The sequence below is a fragment of the Halichoerus grypus genome, chromosome 13 (genome assembly GCF_964656455.1).
Source record: "Halichoerus grypus chromosome 13, mHalGry1.hap1.1, whole genome shotgun sequence".
Lineage (NCBI taxonomy): Eukaryota > Metazoa > Chordata > Mammalia > Carnivora > Phocidae > Halichoerus > Halichoerus grypus.
The window spans coordinates 39,329,672-39,354,126 of NC_135724.1; the positions used below are offsets into that span (position 1 = coordinate 39,329,672).

The 24,455-nt window shown below is 39.3% G+C and overlaps 1 protein-coding gene across 3 annotated transcripts in view; it reads left to right on the forward strand.

Moving 5' to 3' along the window:
* The window catches only part of GAREM1 (GRB2 associated regulator of MAPK1 subtype 1), a 196,263-nt gene that overhangs the window by 53,734 nt on the left and 118,074 nt on the right, over nucleotides 1–24,455 (forward strand). For 2 of the 3 annotated variants that reach the window (XM_078060462.1, XM_078060463.1), the window contains exon 2: nucleotides 19,262–19,402. The exons of the other annotated variant lie outside the window; for it this stretch is intronic. In XM_078060462.1, the coding sequence (XP_077916588.1) occupies nucleotides 19,262–19,402 (141 nt within the window). The remainder of the gene's footprint in view (nucleotides 1–19,261; nucleotides 19,403–24,455) is intronic. 3 annotated transcript variants of the gene reach the window in all.

Genomic DNA, 24,455 nt, shown 5'->3' on the forward strand with positions numbered 1-24,455 from the left:
TATAGCATTTGACTCCTCAAAAAATTAACTACTAATAACCCACTATTGACTGGAAGCCTTACCAATAACATAAACAGTTGACTAACACATATTTTGTATGTGTATTATTTACTGTATTTTTATAATAAAGTAACCTAAAGAAAAGCAAATGTTATTAAGAAAATCCTAAGGAAAATACATTCACAGTTCTGTAAGAAATCCCCATACATGTGGACCTGCACAGTTCATACCCATGTTGTTCAGTGGTCAACATCTGGACTTGGAGTTCAGGATGGGTCTGTGCTTGACGGTGATGTGTAACTCTAAGTACAGTTGGTATCAGGACAAACTAGTCATACTTGCCCCCTCTCTGAAGGACTGGGTAGAACTTTATGCCCTTCCTCTGCATAGGTACATGCAGCACACATAGTGGAGAGGGAACTCTTGCGTCAGCATGAGTGGGAAGAGTCTGAGGAGCCCCAGGGCTGCCAGAGTTTCTGTAATGAAGACAGCTCCACAGCACATAACATGCATGTTTATGAAAGCAGGATGATTAAAAAGTAGCAGCTCTCTTGCATCCAGCTTTGGATTCCATCTTTACAATTAAAATAGAAATGTTCTTTACAAGCCTTTTTTCAAGAGTGTGTGGCTTCCTGGTGGTCCTTTGAATGGATGAGCAAGTTGGTGGGTTTAACCCCAGCCGGGGTGACGGGATCAGGAACGTGGAATCCAAAGAGCAGAGGAATCTGCAGGAGCCAGTGCCCACCGGGAGTAGGATGCATCATCCCAGGAGGCAGAGATGCCCAGGAGTTTAAACGGAAGTACATGTTTCCTCTCATGTCAGTGGCAAGCAAAGAAGAACTCCCTCTTTTCTTTTCCCCTCTAATCTAAGGTTTAAAAATACAATCAAAAGAACATAGCAAAGAAGTATGGAGACCTAAGCATCGTATATAGAGTAATAATTTTGAAATGATCTAAAGCTTTGACAGTTATATTCAGTTAACTTTAAAAAACCTAGTGAAATCTTTGGAAATTACTTAAAATTCTCTTAAGTATGGACTAATACGTTTTTGCTACATTCATTTTTCATTGAAATTTATCTGATTGTAAGATTCTACTTACCTCGAGTCTAAGTGAACTATATTCCTTCGGCCTCCTTGAGATGTTAAAAATAAAGCAGAATTGCACTCTCATTTGGCCCTTCCACTCACCTTGGTCAAGGTAACAACTGTTTTCATATCCTAATATCTCGAAGTATAAGTTGATTTTGATTGCTTTTAGCCATAAAATCACTTTGGAAGTTACTGTTTAAACACAAAGTCTACCCGTGATACTCTTGACTCAAATTCTGTATCTGCTCTCAACTGGAGTAAGTAGCTTCTTTTCTGTCTTACCTTCTGTGGTAGACAGGATTCTGAGATGGCCGCTTGATCTCCATGCCCTGGTGTTACACCAGATTATGTCATGTTATATGGCACTGGGCATTTTGCAGACGTATTTAAGGTCCCCAATCAGTTAACTTTAAGATAGAGAGATTACCCTTGGAGAACCCAACCTAATCAGACAAGCCCTTCAAAACTGAGAGTTTTCTCTGGACAGTTATAGGAGCGAGGTCAGAGATACTCAGAGCCGGAGAGGGATTCAAGGTGAGACAAGTTTTCCATTGCTCAGAAAAAGAGGGGGCCACCAGGCAAGGACCTGTGTGCGCCCTTTAGGAACTGAGGTCAGTCTCCAGTCAATAGCCAGCAAGAAAAGGACTTCAGTTTTACAACTGCAGCTGAATTCTACCAACAACACGAGAGCTTTGATGAGGACCCCGAGCTCCAGATGAGAACCTGGACAGCCAACAGCTTGGTTTCAACCTGAACAGAGAACCCAGCCATGCATGCCAGATTTCTGTGCTATTTTTAAGCTGCTAAGTTTGTGGTAATTTGTTATATAGCAAGAGAAAACTAATACACTGTCCCTTGCTCCATTTCTCTCTACTAATGCTGATCATTGGTCTTCAGATTTGGGCAGTGTTAGCATCTCTCAAGCTTGCAGTGGTATGTTTTCCATTTGTTGCCTTAATAGCCACTATTGTGTTGTACTAAGGAGACTCCCAATTTCTTTCCTCCTCTTCTAACACCTTGAGTCCAGGGGCACCTGGGTGGCACAGTTGGTTAAGCATCTGATTCTTGGTTTCGGCTCGGTCATGATCTCAGGGTTGTGGGAAACTCCCCCATCAGGCTCCACATTCAGTGGGGAGTCTACTTCTCTCCCTCTGCCTCCCCCGCCAACCCCTGCTCATGTGAGTGTGCACTCTCTCTCTCTCTCTCTCACTCTCAAATAAGTAAATAAATCTTAAATAAAATAAAACCCTGAGCCCAATCTTACTGGTTCTGTCTTACTATGATTCTCAGTATAGTTTTCATCCTGTGGGGGGGAGGTAGGGAAGGCCTTAATCTCTCCATGTTTATACTGTTAAAGTGTCATGCTTAAAGTTCCCGTTCCTTTTCACTTTTGTGATTTAATTCTTGGTGATGTTATATCATACTGTAGCTGTTTCTCACATTATCCATTGGACTGTGTCTGCTGTTCCCATTTCATGGTTTGAAAACAAGCAAAAGAGTGGTATGTGGTTATCCCATAGCAGAGGTAGGATGGGGACTGAGAACAGACAGAGATGTATGAGATGTGCTGGTGGGTGTTCAGAGTACCCAGTGACAAGAAACAGTTGAGGGATCGTGGACATTGAAGTCCCGCTAGTGAAATCTGTAAGCATGCCAAGAAGAGAGTGTCTCAATATGACTGTCTCACTTCAGGGGAAAAGAACACATTCTGTATGCGTGATTGTTCTATTTTAGTCTCCTTGGTTTATTTGGACCCTCTACCTAGTATTTCTCTTGGATCTAGAAAAAAGTATGTTGAAATGGAAGGAAATAGTCTCTCTTTTTATTAAGTAATGAAATAACATCCTGGACACTGGATGGTCCACTGAATAATTTGTGAAATGATTTCCTTATTTCTTAGATCTTGAAGGGAAAAGGGGATGGCATAGCAAGCTTTTTATATTCGTTTTTAATGTATGCACATTATTCAGGTAAACTTCTTTAATTAGGTTTGCCCTTGTCTGAGAAAAATCTAGTATCTTTATAGATGCTTAAATAGATTCTAATTATCAGTCTATCTGGGCAAGCTTAGAATTCTTTGAGTTCATTTGGTCACATTTACATAGTGACTCACTATCAGACCCTGGTTGGGGACCCACATTTATTGAGTCAGGCTGTGCTATCCCTTATTTGTCAATGTCTGTGAAAACTTCTAAAATGTCATTTAAATTTAACCTAATTTAAACTTTGCAAATACAGAGCTTTTATCTATAATTGCTAATGTAATTTTGGTCCACTAAAATAGATTTTTTACTTTAAAAAGTATATATACACATAATACCCTTGAGAACTCTTGTGACTACATCTTGCCTCTGCTCAAGCCAGTTAATATTCCATGTCTCAGATTTTGCATTTAGGAGATGGCCCTGTATACAGAGGATTCACGTCAAGGTGGTTTTCTTTGTTACATTTTGCCTTGGAAAATTGTATTAATAATTTATCTTTAAGCAGTATAGTTGGTTAGGGGATGTAAGTAACCACAGTACCAATTTAATTAATGATGTCTTCCGGTCGGTAGCTGTAAACTACTGGTGTTTGGGGTTTTGGGTTTTTTTAGATTTTTGGAAAGAACAGATGGTTTTTTATTTTGTTTTCCAGTTCTATTTCAAGAAGTTGCACCTTCCTTTTCACACATGCTTCGCATTTCCTTTAGGCCTAGTATATCTCTATAGACCTTTCTATAAAATTTGGTGATCTGATTTTTCTTAAGTCTTTATTTCTAGTATTTTAGTATGATGTTCCTTCATACTGAAGTTTTTTATTGTATTTATTTTGAAGTTATAGAGGCAAAGTGTTGTCTGGCTTTTTTGCTTTCAGGGCAGCCTACCTGGAAAAATTAAAAACTCAGGTGTTATTTGGTGTTTGCATTTTTCTTGTTAACCCTCTTTTATGTGTACAGAGAATACTAAAACTCACTGTTTTTGTGTGTTGGTAATAGAAACGTGAGATTTTCAACAGTGGCGTATGTGTGAGTCTTTGTTTCTTTTTTTCAAAATCTTGTTTGGTTTTGTTTTTAAGGCTATGCAGGATTTTTAGAAATCTGCTTAATATGAGAAAATTATAAAAATTGTCAAATACGTTAATTCAAATATTTTTCTTAAGGATATATCTTCTGGGTTGTGGTTTCGATGGCAGTGAATCATTTTTAAATTTTTTTTTTAAGATTTTATTTATTTATTTATTTGTCAGAGAGATAGAGAGCACAAGCAGGGGGAGCGGCAGGCAGAGGGAGAAGCAGGCTCCCTGCTGAGCAAGGAGCCCAGTACGGGGCTCGGTCCCAGGACCCTGGGATCATGACCTGAGCCGAAGGCAGATGCTTAACCGACTGACCCACCCAGGCATCCCGAATCATTTTTAAATGTGATTCTTTAGTATTTTATGTTTGTTTTATTTGTCACATAATAAAGTTCAAGGGGATCTAGATCGAATTTGAAACTAAAAATAACAATGAAAACCCCATAAGTTGACCTGTGGCTCAGTTTATCCTCTTGACATAAAATTGTTGGCTTTAACATAACATTTACACCTGGTGAATATCACCCCTTTATTTTATTGAAGTAGACGTGAAGCGTAAAGTGCAAATCATTGCACATTATATTTTCTTATTGGACAAAAAAACCTGTAGTATGTACCTGAGTCAGGCTAATAAGGTAGAGGACACTTATTGAAGAAGAGAATAAAACCGAAGTCCTATTTTTCATGAGCCTTTTATCTACAGGGTACTACTATCCTGAGTTCTTTATATTTATTCTCATTCAATCATTTCAACTTACTTACAGTATTATTACTATCATTGTTAATGTGAGAACACCCCGGCTCAAAGATTAAGTAATTTGCTCGTGGTCATATAGTTAATAAATACTAGAACCACAGTTACCTAAATTTGGCTCCAAACTATAGGTTATTTCTGAGATTTCACACTGCCTCCCACCTAACTTTCGGAGTCATTATATATTCATTTGAAGAAGTGGAAACAGAGAACCTGGGGGCAGGAATGGGAGAGCCTAGAAATGTGCCTGGTGATTTGACCTTTGCCCTCTGTCAGGTAGCTTGATGTCTGGGAAGAGCCTGAAACAAGGCCTGCCTGCTCTCTGGTTCTCTCAGTCCTCCTGGTCTCTGAGGGCCTTATTTGGTGGGCACACCTCCTCCTCACACAGTGTGAGAAGTACATACCTCACACCAACCAAATGCATCATCTTGCGCACTGCCCAATACTGGAGGGCATACTGGAGGGCACGCTGGATGTGTCAGATTCATTGAGAGAGGAATGTCTATTACCATCCTTTATGGATGGCCAAAGAGTAATTTTCTTGTGTCAGCTTTCCGATGTAAATCTGAGTCCCTTTCCTCACCTGCCAGAAATGTGATTCCATGGTATTTGCCAGGCACCGTGCTAGGCTTTGTATATTTTAAATGTTTGTAGAAATACCGATAGTACAATTGCTCACCTGTTTTTCCAGAAACCACTTGGCAAAGAATTCTTATCTTTTAAATATTAGGTTCAGTTCACTATTTCAGAGCATAACATTTCAGATTTGACTTAAGTAGGCATACTTCTGTTTCATACAGCAGGGATCTATTATTATTCCTGGTCAGTCTGCTGACAAAGGAGTCTTTTGTCCAAGGGTTCATTTGAAAAGAGGTAATAATATATCCCTGATCTCTCTCTCTCATTTTAAACATCTTTCTCTTTTGTTCCATGCATTCCTTTTTGCTTAGATTTCACTGTGAAGTTCTTTGATGACATTACCACTTAGTACTGTGTCTAAATTAATCTCTAGTTCCTTTTCTTCTTGTTGGGATTTCACAGTAAACCATAAAATGTAAAAATACAACAATCCTTTCACATGCTTAGAACCCAAGACTACAGTCTTTGGGCCTTTGAATAGAATATTCATCTAAAGGGGGGATCTTAGGCAATGTCGATTTCTGGGTGTTTGTTTAGGGTAGGAAGAGATCAATAGGAGATACTGAAAAAATAGCCTTTTCTAAATACTCTTTCCTTGAAGTGTTTACGTGTTAACTAAGATCTGAGTGCTTGATTTATACTTAGATGTATTTGATGTGAATGCTCACCAATTTCTACCCAAGATTGTTCATTCATAAAGCATTTATTATACACCTGGTCTATGCCCAGCAGTCCTCTGGAATGCAAACATGATCTAGTTGGGGAGACAAGAAGGTTCCTTAGTCGTTCCATGCATAGCATTCAGGTGAAGATAGGTGCTATGGGGATTTATTTATTTTTTAAAAAAAAACAAACTCTGGCCAGTTTTATTAAAGAAAAATTTTGTGTGATTTACTTCTCACCAGTCTGTTCTGGCAGGCTTCTCATGATAACAGAATCACATGCTGTGCCCAATTCAGTATTATTGCCACTGTAGTGATCCCCATCAGTTTTGGCCAACATGGCGTAGTATTCTATTTCAGATGTCCTAAAGGCTGCGCAGTTGTTCGCGAGGATGACCAGTTGCACTTTGCCGCATCTGATCATTTTCACAGTCTGCTTGTATCCCAGCATGTACTTTCCACTGTTCGTGACATGCTGGAGCCTAGAGTTGATCCACTCCAGCGACTTTTTCGTCATCTTTGTGGCCACCACCATCTTCCTGCCTTAGGTTCAGATGGCGCCCACTGAGAGCAGCCACCAAGATGGCCGGGAGCGAGAGAGGAAAGAGCTGCTGTGGGGATTTAAGGACTTCCTTAGCATCTGTTTTATCTTTCTAAACTTTTGATACTTTTAGTCAGTAAAGGAACTGGAAACCACTTTTAGATTAGGCAACCTGCTATGACAGCACATATTTGTTTTAACTTAATCAGAATATTTTCCAAAAATAAAAATATCCCGGAGGCTTCAAAGGGAAGAAAACCTCCCTGATTGAGTTGGCATATTATTATAGATTCTGCTTCAAAGAATTAAGTTGCTTTCTTTTACATTCTTACACATTTTCAGAATACAGGCAGCTACTAAGCATGGATACTAGAGTTGCTGTGCTGCCGGCTCATAGCCAAAGTGAGATACAAGAGGGAGGAATGGAGAGTTAGTTCCTGGATCTTTATTCTTAGTAATGGTCAAATGGATGCATAACTGGAAGGCTGTGGAGTGACTTCCTTTCTTTGGTACCCTGCCCGTGATACCGCTGAGGTGCTTCCTGCTGACATTACTTCTCCTATTGATGGTAAATTCTAGGAAAGTTGTTTCATCTGTATTCCTCATAACGTTTTTTGGCCATTAATCTAAATACATTGTTTTTCTGTCTGCATTAGGGATACTTGATATCACCCCATCTAGAGCCATGAGCCTGATTTGGTTTCATAAATAATTTAGAGCCAAAGCTCATCGTATATGTTAATTTAACCATACAAATGTGAGCTAACATATAACTCCTACCTGTAATTAGATACAAATGAAGAGTTCTATTAAATGCGTGATAATATTTTTAGTGACTTTTTGAGTAATATTCTGGTCTTTATGAAGTAGACTTGGGTTGGTTATATAGCTACATCACAGACTATTTGGGAAGCTTGAAATAAATTACCAGAAGCATAATATTGAGGAATGCTATTCCTCTAAATTTTGTGGCATTATTTTGAAGTAAAAAAAAAAAAAAAAAAATAGATACCAGACATTGCTCAGATTTTAAAACCAGGAGCCAGGCTTAGACAGTACTTCCTTACATAGGCACCTTTAATACTATTGGTTTTTTAAAAAAAATAAAAAATTCTTTTCCTTTTTGAACCTAGTTCATATATTTTGATTGAATAATGCAGGCACCACAATTCTTACTTTATTCTAATATTCCTGTATCATGTTAGCCTTGAGTTTGGTTTGAAGTTACGGAGACCTAAAGGCAAAGACCACAGGTTGGCATGTTCCCCAAGATGGCAAAGACCAGGTTTCTTTTCAGTTGTTGCTATGTCTTGGACTGTTCTGGTCCTAAGTTCCCCTCAAAGTCCAGGATGGTCACTACCATTCCACCTCCAATAATCACATCCACATTCCGTCTATCAGGAAGAATAAAGATGGAAAAGAAGGGCACATCCTCTCCCAAACGTAATCTTGGTTGCCACTTATGTTCAGTGTTGTGCTGGAGACTCTAGCGAGGGGCATTAAGGCAAGAAAAACAAAAAAAAATATGTAATCCAGACTGGAGAGGAAGAAGTAAACTATTTCTATTTGCAGATGACATGAACTTGTATATAGAAAATCCTAAGGAAGCTACAAAAAACAAGCCAAAACTGTTAAACTAATGAACAAATTCAGTAAGATTTCAGGTTATGAAAGATCAATATATAGAAATCAGTTGTGCTTCTCTACACTAGCAATGAACACTCCAAAAATGAAATTTAAAAACAGTTCTATTTGTAATGCCATCAAAAGGAATAAAATGCTTAGGAATAAATTTAACAAAAGAAGTACAAGCCTTGCACACTGAAAACTACAAAACCTCATTGAAATAAAGATCTAAATAAATGCAAAGACATTCCATGTTCATGAATCAGAAGAGTTAATATTGTTAAGATGACAGGCCTCCCCAAATTGATATGTAGGTTGATCACAGTCACTGTCATCGAAATATCCTAGCTTGCTCTTTGTGGGGCAAAAATTGACAAGCTGATCCATAAAACTCATATGGAAATGCAGGAGGCCCAGAAAAACCACAACAATCTTGAAGAACAAAGTTGGAAGACTCACATTCCCAATTTCAAAACTTACTACAAAGCTACAGTAATTAAGACATTGTGGTACTGGCATAAGGATAGAAATAGCCATACACTTAAGGTGAAATAAACCCTTACATTTGAAATAAATCCTTACACTTACTGTCAGTTGGTTTTCAACAAAGAGGCAAGACAATTCACCTGGTGCTCAGAGAATTGGATATCCACATTCAAAGGAATGAATCTGGACCCCTACTCACAGCATGCACAAAAATTAACTGAAAATGGGTCACAAACCGAAATGTAAGAACTGGAAACTATAAAATGTAGACACAAATCTTCGTGATGCTGGGTTAGGCAACGGTTTTTCACATATGACACCAAAAACACAAATGACAAAAGAAAAAATAAATTTGGCTTCAAAATTTAAAAATTTTGTGGTTCAAAGGACACTATCAAGAAAGTGGAAAGACAGTCCCTGTAATGAGAGAAAATGTTTACAAATCATATATCTGATAAGAAACTTGCGTTCAGAATATACAGAAAACTGTTACAACTCAACAATAAAGACAAATAACCAAATTTAACTGGGCAAAGGATCTGAATAAACATTTCTCCAAAAAAGATAATAGGAATGGCCAATAAGCACATGGAAAGAGGCTCAACATCACTCATCATTTGGTAACTACAAATCAGAACCACAGTGAGGCATCACACCCATTACTTTAACTATAACTAAAAAGATGGATATTAACAAGTGGTGGAGAGGATGTGGAAAAATTGGAACCCTCGTTCATTGCTGGTGGGAATGTAAAATGGTGGCAGCCAATTTGAAAACAATCTGGGAGTTCTCAGAAAGTTAAATGTAGAGTTACCATGTGACCTAGCAGTTCCACTCCTAGGTATTTTTCCAAGAGAAATGAAAACAAATGTCCCCAGAAAAACTTGTACACACATGTCCATATCAGCAGCACGCTATAGCTATCAAAACTGTAAACAGTCCAAATGTCCATCCTCTGATGAATGGGTAAATAAAACATGGTATAATATCCATACACTCAAATATTATTTGGCCAAAAGGGAATGAAGTGCTGATCCACACTACAACATAGATGAATCTTGAAAACATTACGCTAAGAAGCTGGACACAAAAGGTCACATATTTTATAATTCCATTTATATGAAATGTCCAGAATGGGCAAATTTATAGACACAGGGATTAGATTAGTGGTTGCCTCAGGCTGGGGTGAGAAGTAGGGTGAGGACTGTTAATGGGTATGAGGTTTCTTTGGGATGATAGAAATGTTCTATAATTAGACTGTAGTGTTTGCACAGGTCTGTGACTATACTAACTATTGAGTTGTAAATTTCAATCAGGAATTTTCCGGTATATGAAAGATATTTTTAAAAAAGTAAATCTTGGAGGTGGCGCATACTACTATACCTGTTGGCTATAACTTAGTTACACTGTTACACCTTCTTGGGGGTAGGAATAGTGAAGTTGGGAACAGTGTTCTGTATTCTGGGCAGCCATGTGCTCAGCTAACATAAGGGGACTATGACTGAGGCCAAGGAGTGAGTGAGATATTGGTGTACATCTAGTAATTTCTGCCACCTTCTAGTTAAAGGTGAATCATAACAAAACTGCTGCAGGTTACTGTCATTAAGTCAACAGTCATTCTTGATGAAGAGCTTCCTATTAGTTTGAAATAATAACCTGGTTTTTAAAAAAGGTTTAAATACAAAGAGAGGTTTGAGAAAATAGAGTAGCCCTCATTCTTTATTGCAAAATAGAAGACAAAAAAAGAGGAACAAAACCTTTAATTTCATCTGATGGCTCAGTGTGTCAATTTGTGGGATCTCAACAGTGAAAAATGACCATGTCAGATAATCATGAGTGACGCTTTATTGATACCAGCTGGGTGTGTGAGCCTGGTCTGGTAAGAAGACGAGAAAAGTCCCTGGCACCCAAGAATGTCACAGTCTGATTGGAGAAATATAATGTATATGCATAAAATGTTAAATAACACAGGATAATTTATAGTTACTACAAAATGTAAAAAAGCAGACAGTAAATGCTATGCAAGTTTATTAGCCTGAGAAAATCCTGTAATCTGAGGTATCCGAGGACAATAAGAGTAATAATACTTTTGGAGAGCTTACTATGTGTCAGATGCTTTGGAAGCACCTGCTAAATGTGATCTTGCACCCTTCTCACACTAAGTGCAGGAACGGAGTCTCCTGGTGGATGGTGTCTCTCCAGGACCCGTGCTCTTAATTGCCTCAGTTGTGCTCCGAACCCAGGCTGCACAATAGGACGCCCGAGGAGATTTCAGGACACTGCAGGTTTCTGGATCCCATTCTCAGAGATTGTGATTTCAGTGGTCTCGTGTGTGCCCTTACCCTCCCCACCACTGGAGGTTTGTTTTCTTTTTTTTTTTTTACAAGTCCCCAGAGGATTACAGTGACTGTTCAGCCCAGGGTCGGAACCACTGTGTTCCTTGCGGCTGTAGGTTCCTCCCCTAACACATGAGGGATGATCCACCCCCTGAAGAAGGTAGGGCAGGACTGGAGACAGTAGATAACAGTCTCATTTTAGAAGTGGTTAGAACTGGACAGCAGCTAAGCTCAGGTAATGCTGTTTTCTACTGTTCCCACGCCCTTCCACCCACCGAGGCTTTTCTCTGTTCCACAAGATATGGCATAGTGATCACAGGATGCCATCACCTAGAAATGGACTGTCCTGTTGAAGTGGGTGAAAGTAGAGATGCAGGTGCGCATATCACTGGAGGATCACGCTAGTGCTCGATATCTGGAGCAGCGGAATGTTATAGGTGACTCTTAGGTTGCTAAAATTATTCATTGTGTCTGCCCAGAAGTAGGACATTCATTTTCCTTTGCATTCATGGTGTCTGTGCCAGAAGCTCTATTTTTTGTTTACTCTACTATACTTTCTGGGAAGCTCTTATCAAATGGTTTTAAGATGCCTTTATTTGATTGAAAGCCTATGTCTGATCCTTCCTCTCCTGTCCTTCCCTTTCTTCTAATACTTCTACCATTAGACTAAAGGCAGTTTATTCTCTTCTTCCTAGAGCTTTCTTTTCCACTGGCAAAATTTTGGTTTGTTTTCAGTTTCCATTGATTTCAAAATTATGACCTGTGCTTTCGTGGTTTCCTATAACCACATCCTCCCTGACCACTTTATAATTTCTGTATCTTAATTAGTTGCTAATTAGTTCATTCTTTTAGGATTGTCCTCACCTTCTATTATTTCCTTTTTAGAACGCCTTACTGCAGACAACATTTTAATTTCATGGTTTCATGATCACTCTTCAACGGCCTTAGAGCAATTTGCTATGACATCATTTCTTGCCCTCTTTTAGCTCCCCACTCCCCATATCCTTTCTTTCTTTACCATGTCATTGGGATTGTAGTTCTTTGGGATAAAGAAATAGTATGGTAGTGCCATGTTCTCTTCTCACAGTAAATACACTGACACTGAGGATGCTAACTAAGTAGCATTTAATTATATCCCTCAGCTTATGGGATAAAATGTAACTAAAAGAATGAGGAAAGGAATTTTAAGTGGAAGCTACCTTGGCAAATACAAGCTTGTATTTATGAAGAGTACTTAGAAGGAATAGCCTCTGTAACAAAACCTTTGTGATCACTATAATCAGGAGGCTTTGCTGGTGTTGAAGATCATGCATATAGATATTTTAGTTAAGGGAGTCTACTGAAGCAAAAAAGGAGAACTACAACACATCACTGGCATAATATCACATCGAAGCCTATTTCTCCCATCCCAGCTCAGTGGGTCGTGAGGGCACCGACAGGCGGTTGGTGCCGCTGTGTATTGATCAAGGGATCCAGACTGTTGACAGCTGTGCTCTCTTCCTGGGAATCAATATTCAGCCCTTGCCTGAGAACAGAGCAGAGAGGATGGTTTGTGGGCATTTTTCATGGGTAAGGGCAGGAAGTGGGAAATGGCATTTCTGCTCACTGAAGGTATTTTTTTAAAAATGGAATGGGGAGAGGGGATTGGAAGAAGGTGGTCAGAAGGTACAAACTTCGAGTTAGAAGATAAATAAGTGCCAGGGATGTAATGTATGACATGATGACTACAGTTAACACTTGCTGTGTGATGTATAGGGAGGTTGTTGAGACAGCAGATCCTAAGAGTTCTCATCACAGGAAGAAATGGTTTTTTTCCTTTTATTGTATCTAAACCCAGTATGTGGTTGTTTCATGATATATGTAAGTCAAACCATCATGCTGGACACCTTAAATTTATACAGTGATATATGTCAGTTATTTTTCAATAAAACTGAAAAAAAAGTCTAAGTTATAAGAGAAATGCAGTGGTTTGCTTATGTAACTGACTCAGTAGGGTTCCTGTGTACATGAAAAGGATTGTAGGATCAAGTAAACACATAATTAAAATTAAACAACTCTATTAACAGTGAGGAAGTAAAATACAGTGTTGTCACTTGACCAGCTTTCCTTTTAACATTGGTAAAATAAAACAATGCACAACTGTTAAATTAGATTTGTAGTAAGTAGTAACAGATACCATAAAACTTATTCATTACTCATTGTTGATAGATTTAGTTACAACATTAGGAGCAGTTTATATCCATAATAGATAAAAACAACGCCAAGGTTAGTAAATCTGATTCTCATTACACATGTATTAACAAATCAGATTATTTCAATTGGGCCTCATTAATCAGTCAACAAATACATGAAACAAATACATGGGTATCCACCATGGACACGGTTCTCCTAGTGGGCTGAGAAGAAACCAAACTAAATGGGGATACTTTAAAAAGAAAGATAATCAGCAATATGAGTTTATATATTTGCTATGCAAATTGGAAGACCAGGTATTCTGGAAGTTGAAGAGATTAAAAGTGCATGCCCTCTGTAGAGATATAGCCCAAATTGTTGACTGAACCCGTTACTCTGGTGTGAAATGCCAACGGGAAAAACAAAGAGACACAAAAGTGGAAAATCAAAAACACTTTAATATTTAATTGCCAAAATCACAACACAACTTGGAGAATCATGCATCTGTTCTTTGTGACATGAGGATAGCAAAAAGAAAAACAAAAACCAACTTGCGTATGTGTCTGTGTTATTTGGATTCAGCCCAACCTTAATAGAAAACTCATCAGCAGTAAGCTTGCAGGTTTAATATCAAAACGTTATAAATTGTCATCCAAGTACATCATACTTTATATTTAAAAATAAAAAAGCATTTAATAGAGATTTGGAGTCTACTGTGACAGACATACAACTATTTGAACTGATTGAGACACATCCTAAGCAACCCATATAAAAGGCAGTACAGTTATGCACTAATTCAGTATATCCAAATGTAATAAATTTAATTACAACTTAAACAAAGCTAAAATAGTTACAAGCAGCATAAAAACATAAGATTCGATGGGGGAAACTATTCTAAATAAATGCAAACATTATTATGTTTGAATATTAACAAAACAAAACCATGAGGCGGTGAGTCTGGGCAACTCCATTGCATTGCTGTGGATGCTAGTAAGACAAGGTAATTTAGAGAGGATCTTTTTTTTTTTTTTCCTCCTAAGAGTTCATTTATTTGAGAGAGAGAGAATACACTCGAGAGAGTGTGTGCATCGGGGGGGGGGGGCAGGCAGAAGGAGAAGCAGGCTCCCCACTCAGCAGAGAGCCCAACATGGGGCTCCATCCCAGGACTCCAGGATCATGACCTGAGCCACCCAGGTGCCCCAGTTTAGAGAGGATCTTATCTAACAGCATTTTTGGTCCTGAAGTATCTTTGTTTCTTAACCCTTATTACCATGATTCTCAAAATTGACGCATGTATAGACCAATTTCAAAAGGAAAAAAAAAATGCCTGTAATCCCCACATTATAAATTAGTTTTATTGTGTCATTTAAATATACATAAACATGGGCGCCTGGGTGGCTCAGTCGTTAAGCGTCTGCCTTCGGCTCAGGTCATGGTCCCAGGGTCCTGGGATCGAGCCCCACATCGGGCTCCCTGCACCGCAAGAGGCCTGCTTCTCCCTCTCCCACTCCCCCTGCTTGTGTTCCCTCTCTCGCTGTGTCTCTCTCTGTCAAATAAATAAAATCTTAAAAAAATATATATATATACATAAACATTAAAATATCAGTCTAAGCTCCTCCTGCTCTGAGCTCTTAAAGAAATTTATAAATTCAGCATAGAATATTAGCAAAACTACAAAATTGCTATAGTTCAAATGAAAACTATTAGGATTCATATGAGGAAGACGTTCATGAAGGTGGCATTTGAGCTGGTCTTTCAAGAATGAGTATAATGAGTAGTGAGTAAATAAGGATTGGGAGATAAGGCTCAGGCAAAGGAAAGAAAGTGAGGAGGCCCAGAGGAGTGACGCCGCTCCGTGTGTGTGGCACCGGAAACAGGTCCTTTGGGCTCTAGCGTATGGTGTGGGGGATATAGGTCTTATATTCTGTGGATAGATCATGAGGGCCTTGAGTATTGAGCCAAAGACTTAAGGCCTCATTCTATATGAATGAGAACCACTGAAGGCAGATGTGAGTAAAAGAATAAGATGAGCCACGTTGTATTCTTGAGTTTTTATCCGCAGCAATATTTAAGTAAGTTGACAGTGAAGAATGGGGGATTGAAAACCCAGCCAAGAAGTCAGCTCCGTGAGAGCAGGGACTATATCGCCAGGTTCTAGAACATAGCTGGTCCTCCTTACATGTTTGTTGGATGAATGTAGGATGCCTGAGTGAATGGTAGGGGGACATCCAGGTCGAAAAGGGTAGAAGATAAAGTCTGGATGAGGAGCTCAGAATACAAGTTGGTAGCTGAGAGAATGGATGTGCAAGTTGTCCATAACTAAGTGAATCCCTGAGGGGTGTGTAAGATGGTAAAGGAGAGAGAAACGGTGAACAGGTTAAGGGCGGAACCTTGATTAACTCCTACAGTTACAGCTAATGTGGGAAAGGGGGAAAACCGTGAAGGTAACAAGGAGAGATCAGAAAGGTGCATCAGGAGATGACAGTAGCCCAGCAGCCAAACCAGCAGGATTTGTGTGTGTCCGGCTTATAAATTTTTATTTTAAATTTCGAATTTGATTTTTTTTTAAGCAGACTTACTTTGAAGGATTCGTGGTTCTAATTTTCCTAGCGTTAAAAATGATTTTAACAAGTGTGTAAGACTTAATATTGAGGGGATCAAGGTCAAACCAGGCAAGGAAAGTATATCCCAGAAGCATGCTGGATCTGGGGAAATTTCAGGATGATATTAACACATTTTGGAATTTAGCACACATTTCTTTTAGACTTCTTGTTACTACATCTTTGAGCTAAATATATAAGTTTTAGCATGTTATATATAGTAGTTAAGCAACAGGATAATTATATCACAAAAATGTTTACTTTAGGGATTCATTTAATGTAGTGTCTCTATTAGTGGCCTACCCTAGGACATTTTAAGTGATTATATTAAGTTTTATTTCTAGACAATTTTTGTGAAACTTCTTTTGCCTAAAGCAGGCACATGGTTCAGTTGTTTAAAAAAAATAAAAAAAAGATAAGCTCAAAAACAGGCACTGATTTCTTACTCCTTTATAGCTTTGAAAATCATTCTGAATCCTCTTGACAAGAGTGTTTACTACATCAGCTAGCAGTAGGACTTAACATTAAATTTTCATTTTGATTAACTTGACTGCAGTTGTTTCTTGGCTGCCTCTTTAGAGCCCACTGCGGAATAAAATTAAAACAGTTTTATGATATAGCAGTTCAGTTGCAGAAAACAACATTTTTCTTTTTCCCTGAATGGTGGTGTGTTTTCTCTCTGAGTTTCCTCACATACACCCCGTGGCTCTGGTTTCTTCCTCTCTAACCCAGCTTTTATAGTATTGACAGATTAATTTTCCTAAAGCAGAGCTTCGGCCAGTCTCTCATCTCAAACCTTTCTCTGGCCTCCATTGCCCAAGAATTAGGACCAGCCCAAAAGCTATATATTCCTCTTGGCATTTTCTTGATCTTCTCTGCCAAAGTCGCCATCTCCAGTCCAGATTCTTTATTCCTCTTGCCTAGCACTAGTCATGTCCTACCTTACATAAAATTACATGTGAACACATCTCACCAAGAGGATGTCAGCTTCTTGAATGCATGGGCCAAGCTCTCTTTTCATTTTCGCCCACTCCTCCATTGCTTGGTGCATGAAAGATCCTCCATAAATGTTTGCCAGTCTTCAGCATGGACACATTAAATATGTGCAGTTCTTCGTAGATCACTTATTCCTCAATAAAGCTGTTTTTAGAAAAAGCTAAACAAATAAGGAGATAAATGTTTGTTGGATAAATGAATGAAATATATCTTAAAATGACAACCTTGCAAATTTCTCTTCTTTCTCATATATGGTCCTCCTGATCTTCTTACCCTTTACTTTTTCTTTTTTCCCATAGCACCTTTCACTTTCTAATGAATTCATATTTTAATTCCTCATTTTTGTTGCTGATACTCTCTCCCTCCTTCCTTGAGTGAGACTTGGAGCTGAGGGTCAGTTTCTCTCTGTTTTTTGGATTATGGTTGGCAGTTTTCAAGGCAAAAGTCAGTGTGGTGTTGAAGAACAGGGGGAGACGTAGAGGGACCCCAAAGTCAGTTTCTGCTATGCAGCTTTAGGCACGTTTCCTAACTGCCCTGAAGTCATTTCCTCACCTGTAAGAGGAAAATATAAACTAAATTACAATGTTTATAGAAGGATGGAATTCTAGGGACACAAAGCGTGCAGTAAATAAAATTAATCGCTGACGTTTCCTGATCCCTCCTAACATCATATGACAGAAACATCCGCACTTCCCATCATTGTCACTGTGTATCTTCACAGCCGCTCTGGGAAGCGAGTACTGTTGTTGCCCCATCTCACGGGGAGAAAGGAAGGTTTCTGCCCAAGACCACACAGTGATGGGGGGCAGAGCTTTGACTAGACCAAATCTCTTGGACTTCATGGCCCGTGCTTGTAACCCCTGCTTGCTTGTCTCTGTGCCCTTCCCACCCTCCTACCTCCTGGTGGGGAGCCTCAGGGGAGGCCAGATGATTTCTCCTTTGGAGCAGCCCTTCCAGATCTTTCTTTCTGCTCCAACATGCTTGAGGGGGGTGCAGAGCACTCGTAAGTACCAGCAGCCTCCTCGGGAGGACTTTATGAACCTGGTCTCCCAAAGCGTGAGGGCAGGGGAGTCTGGTTTTGGAAGTTCCCCCTGGGGAGTTGGACCTCTCATTCCTGCTAGGATACCTCTGCTTCCAGATCTGCTGCTTTTTCTCCCATCCCCCTCATCCCCACTCCCCGTCTGTGTCTCCTGCGACCAAGATGAAGTATTCTTGCATTAAGACTGTTTTCAAGATTGGGGCCTTACTGGATTGGAAATGGATTTGATGGCTTATGAATGTGATAACCAAATTGATCATTACAGCCTCCTCGACTTCTTTTGTATTGTGAAAGTACTGCAACTTTTTTAAGTGAACTGTGAATAAAACACCCAGTTAAATCACTGACTCGTTTGGTTATTGCAGTATAATCAACATCAGAAATAAGAAAGGCTGTTTTCTGTATAAAGAAATTAGCCTTTTCAGGTATTATCTGAGCATTGAAAACGACTAAACCAGGATTAATGAGATGGGTCGTTTCAGCATCTAAAAAAATGTCTTTTTAAGTTTCAGGGGATGGATTTCTTTTTTGAAATAATTTACTTGTCATTGGTTCCGATGTTAAAAATGTACCTCAGAAAATATCAAAATGAAAAAAATAATTTCATTTGCATGCTCTAAAGCTTCATTATTTTTAATTGGGAAATTTGGTAGGGGGCCAGAAAGAACTGGCAAAACATACAAAATTTAAAAGGAGATACTGGCATTCAATTTCAAGTACTGTTTCAACAGAGAGGTTTATCATATATTTTTGGTAGTTGTATTTTAGTGATTAAGAGCGTAAGCCTTGGAATCAGTCTGACTTGGGCCTGAATCCTCACTTTCCTGCTTATTAAATCTGTGAGCTCAGACATACACTTAACATTCTGAACTTTGATTCTTCCCACCTGTAACAAAGGAACAATACCTACCTCGCAATATTATTGCATCATATGAAATAATACATGCAGAGCATCTAGGTAGTACTAACATATTGTTGGCACTTAATAAATGTTTTATTATCCTTGAGTACAATCATTTAGATAAAATGAGGTTTTGAGAATGTCTTCGCAGATAAGTGGGAAACATTTTTAGGGAATGCTGTGTGCAGTTGTCAGCTTATTGTAGAATGCCTTTTTAGTGCTAATTCGGAAGCAAGCTTATGTCATCTTGGGATGAACTATCAATTTCTGCATTAGTGAAGTCTTAACTATTGAAATCTTATTGCAGAGTATGGAGCAAACAGATGTTAATTCTAAGTTTCTTACACTAAATTATCTTTTCCAGGAGAATGCATAGAAGGGCTGCGGGAAAACGAATACCTTCTGATTCATTCATGCCGTCAGTGGACCACCATCACTGCCCACAGCCTGGAGGAGGGACATTACGTCATTGGGCCAAAGATAGAGATTCCAGTACATTATGCAGGTACGACTCCCCTCAAGGGGCAAGAAAGGCAGAGGAAGGGACTTGAATGTGCAAATTTTTTCCTCCTGAATGAGAAAATAAGACTTGTCTATAAACTTGAGTATGATGACTTAGAAAAAAAAGAATCAAACACGTTTTTGTGGTTATTCTATCTGCCAGTGAAAGCTCAGTGTCATTTTGTCATAGGTAATTTCTAATTAATGCATGTAGTTACATGTGGATTCTTATCAGATATTTATAAAATGAACACTTTACAAACACAGAGAGTGTCTCTGTTGTCTTGGGATGGCAATCAGTATCTGAGCTGCAGTGTCTGAATAACCCTGGGCACCACATGGATGTTGCTTTTGGGAATGGCTTTACAAGATGCCATTTTGCATATGAGCATTGTGGTCTGGCTTTAAAAATAACGGATTGGAAGCTCAGATACCTGGCCGTGGCCCTCTTTGCAGCAAGGCACTTGGAATACAGGTAACTGTGATGCCCTCACTGCTTTCGTTATTAAATCAGGGTGAGAGCGGCCATTTCGCCTCACTTTGAACGCCGTTCAGTTCAACAGTGCCACTGAGCCAACTTTTACTGAGTACGTCCTCTGTGTCAGCACTGTCGAGGAGTTCAGGATAACATCTAGTGGCTTGAATACAGTTTCAGTAGTGCTGGCTTATAAATGCAGTATAAAAAAAACCAAACATGTTATCCTATATTTGTATCTGTGGCTTATAGATCATTATGTAAAGGATCTTGATTTTTTTTTTCTCTGTAATTATTCTTATTAAAAAAAATTATAAGAAAGAATTTCTCTAGCCTGAAACTTTGTCCCCTAGAATTATATATGCTGACCATAGGAGTCACGTTCATGGAAAAAGGAGGAACATATAGCTGCAGAAAGTATTAAAACTGACGACTGTTGGATTGGGAATCAGGCCAAAGGGACCAGAGAACAAGACAAACCTTCTGGCCTGCCCAGTCTCTCCTGTCAGGGGGTCCCATGACAGGTGAGATCTATGCTATTTTTACGAGGCCCAAACTCCCAGCGCCTGTCTTTTGTGGAAAACTGTAAAGGAAGGTATAAGATTGTGCTTCATCATATACGCAGTTTTACTGGACGTACCGTGTTCTTCTCGTAGTAGATTGAGTTTTTGGTCTTTCCCCTGACCCCACTATGAATAGCTTATCAATGCGGTCTTTGGTCCTTAGCTTAAATCTCCTTAGAGACTCCAAACTGCCACCAGACTCACTGGCTTATTTCTCAAAACCCCTGGGGCTGGTTCTAGTCTGCTTCTCTACACTTCCCTTTTCTACTCTGGAGAGCGAACCTTCCATCTAGCTAGATGGTTGCCTCGCTGTTGGCTGGACATACTGGCTACTTTTCCGTTTACGCCATTCCCAGGCCGGAGTGGCCTTCCTCAGCCTTGCTCTTATCAGGGCCTGTCCTTGCATCAGGATGGTGCGGGCATCCCTGCTATGCCCGTGGAGTCTCCACGGGTATTTATGGTGTCTCACATTCATTTGGCACAGGCCCCAGTCTTCATTCAGTTACCTTTTCCCAGATAGACACATAACTTCACTTGTTATGTACATTCCTCAACAAGTGAGTCCAATTCTTTTTTATTTTAACTTTAAAAAAAATTTTAATTCTCGCATGGTTAATATACAGTGTTATGTGAGTTTCAGGTGTACAATATAGTGACTCAACAATTCCATGTATTACTCAGTGCTCATCATGATAAGTGTACTCTTCATCCCCTTCACCTGTTTCACCCATCCTCCCACCCACCTCTCCTCTGGTAACTACCCATCTGCTTGTTCTCTATAGTTAAGACAGTGAGACCAATTCTCAAAAACCTTTGTGAATCCTCTGGGTCTATACACAAAAGATAGAATTCTTTATTGCTATAGATTCTTGATCTAGGGAACTCAAACTTGGCTACACATTGGAATGTCCTAGAGAGCTTTAAAAATGACCAGTGCCCAGATTCCATCTCTAGAGGTTCTGCTGTACCTAGTCTTGAGTGTGGGCTGGGCATCAGGATTTTAAATTATATAGTTAAATTATGCAGCCAGGGCTGGGACCCACTGTTCTGGGATGCATATTCACAGTGTCAGAAGAAAATATTTCCTGAAGAATTTGTGTTTTATTGTCTTGAACATTTTTTTTTTTATTAGCAGCCATTCAGCTTCCACTAGGAAGAAAGATACGGTATGTTCAACAGCTTACTCTTTATCTATAACGAAGGTAATGGTACACTTAACTGGGAAACCAGGCCCCAGAGGGGAGGTGGGTGGGGGGATGGGTTAAACAAGTGATGAGGATTAAGGAGTACACTTGTCATGATGAGCACTGGGTGATGTATGGAAGTGTTGAATCACTAGATTGTATATCTGAAACTAATATAATGCTGTATGTTAACTATACTGGAATTAAAATAAAAAAAGGAAAAGAAAGTGATACTTTTTTTAAATGAAAATTTGAGGTGCCAAGACTAAAAGGAAACATGGACTCTAAGATCATACCGCCTCACATGAAAGGAAAGAAAATAAAGGGAAAAAAACCTTGAAATAGGACTGTCTTAGTTTAGGCTGCTATAACAAATACCGTAGATGGGGGAGATTATAAACAGTTCATCTCACAGAGTTCTGGAGGCAGGAAGGATCCAGGGTCTGGTGAGGCTGGCTGCCTGGTTTGCAGGTGGTGGTCTTCTCACTCCATGCTCACTTTGTGGAGCGAGAATTCCACCTTCTCTCTCCTGCCTCTTCTGATAAGGGCACTAATCCCATTCCTGAGGATAACTTTGTGATGACTAGGACATTGAAAGGAGGAGTGGTCCTTCTCTAAACTTCCCCATCCCCATCCTTGTTGCAGCTATTGATTTTTGTCTGATTCAGTGTTTACCATGAAGGTGGCAGAACAGCCCATTTCTAACCAGACTCCGCTGTTAGTTCCTTCCCTTGTCTTTGTACGGCATGGAGAGCTTTTCCTTCTCTCCCATTTATTTATTTACTTACCTATTATGGAATTATGGATTGTTACGTCATTCTATTCCTGTCCTTATTTATTTGGATGTTCAGATTGTCCCAGACTTAGCCATTTGGGTCCGGCTGGCCCATGTATCTCTGTGACATGCCCCCCTTCATTTTTCCAAGCAACTCCTTCTTTTCTGGCAGAGGTAGCAACCATTCTTTCCTTCAGGGCCCCTGCATTGTCCTGCTCCAGGCAACGCTCCTCACTCTGTGTAAATAGTGTCCCTTGGAGTTGTGGAGTACACAGCCTGGGCAGCAGTATGCCGCTCTATTCATGTGTATTCCGGCATATAAGAAAACTCAGCATTTTTAGGAAATTACAATTCAGAGCACCTTTCCCATATTCTTCACCAGAAATTTTCATGAAATTCCTCATGTGAAAAGAAATAATTTCATAAAACTTTGAGAAAAGGTAAATATGACTTGAACTTCTTCTGAGAGCCATGCTCTGATATGGTGGTAATAAGAGTTGCCTTATTCTGAATTCTGAAATTATTATATGTGCTTTGGGAAAAAAAGAAAGATCTTCTCTCATTCTGGCAAAATAAGTTTTTCATTTTGGATAAGAAAGAGTTTTCTTGGTATAACAAACAATTGATTCCGAGAGAGAGAATGTGTTCAGTCAGCATCACATATTTTGCTAACAGTGGAGAAACCGCTCAAGAAAAATTGGCATAGTGTTGAGAAAAGCGATGGCTGCTTTCACACAAGTTTTACTCAGAAGGCATCACAAATAAATTGTATCTAAACTTTCTAACTTTTCACTGCACCAAAAGGGCAAAGATTTCCTAAGGAACATACAATGAAGAACTCAGAATGTTTCTACATTCTGCATACTCAGACCATGTAAATTACTGCTTGGCACTTCATCAGAGACTGTTGCTCATTCACCCGGCATGCATTCCTCCCACTACACCCCCCACCCCCCTCCCCATCTTTCCTGCTGACATACTAAACCAAAAACCAAATCTATTTAAAAAAAAATTTTTTTTAAAGCCGAGTGCTGCGACTTCATTATAGCCAAGATTTTCTAAAGATGAATGATTTTCACTTTACAATTCACGTTTCTGCTCATCAGATTCCTTTGTCTCTGCCCCTCCAAGGGGTCCATCAGGCAGACATAAGGTGGTTACTGTGGAAGCTTCTACCTCGGGATTCCTTATTTATGCTGACCCCTTCTAGGGCATTCAACCAAATTCAGTACTCACAATTTGACTTTTTTTTTTTCCTTTAAAACTAATATAAACTTCAGGCTTCCCAAAAACCTGGATATGCATGCCATTGCCTCTGGAATTTCATTTACCTTCCTACGCTCTGCGTTCCCAATCTATGGAAAGGAGATTTACTTAGGCGATGTCATGAAGATACTTTGTGATCTAACTTACGTCAGTGACTCAACGCCATGCCCAGCACGTAACTGAGCACTAATCAGTGTTACCTCCTCGTTATCACCTCTCATGAGAGCCATCCCCAAATAGCTGTCTATAAAGACAAAGCTTAGAGAAACCAAATGGATCAGAATGGGATGTATCTGTGTGTCTCGGGCCCCCCCCCCATTTGAGATGTAGTGGGATTCTGACTGGGTTTATGAAAATCTAAATCATCTGATGGAACGCTTGCTGTCATCATGGGTGAACAGATTGCTACTGGAACATAAGCATCGAAGAGAAACGTCAGCCACGTTTGGCTTCTATTTTTAAATTCTCATCCTGCAAATCCGGTGAATCTATAACAAGCAAAAATGATCTCAGTACTTCCTTACTAGCTACAGTATGTACGGAAATAAGTTACACTGGAGCACAAGGTTAGTAGAAGATTTGCTTATTAAGTCTGCAGGGCTCTTACTCAGCGAGCACCTGGATTTCTGTTGGCAGTCGCCTGTTTTTAAAAATGTGGGTGTGCAGTCTGTCTCTCAGGCAAAATTATAGTAATGTGGTATCTACATAACCTTGAAGTGTAATTACTGAACAAAAGGAAATGTTGAAACAAGCTAATTTTATTCTCCTGGGTTGCAAGTTTAATTAGCATGAAT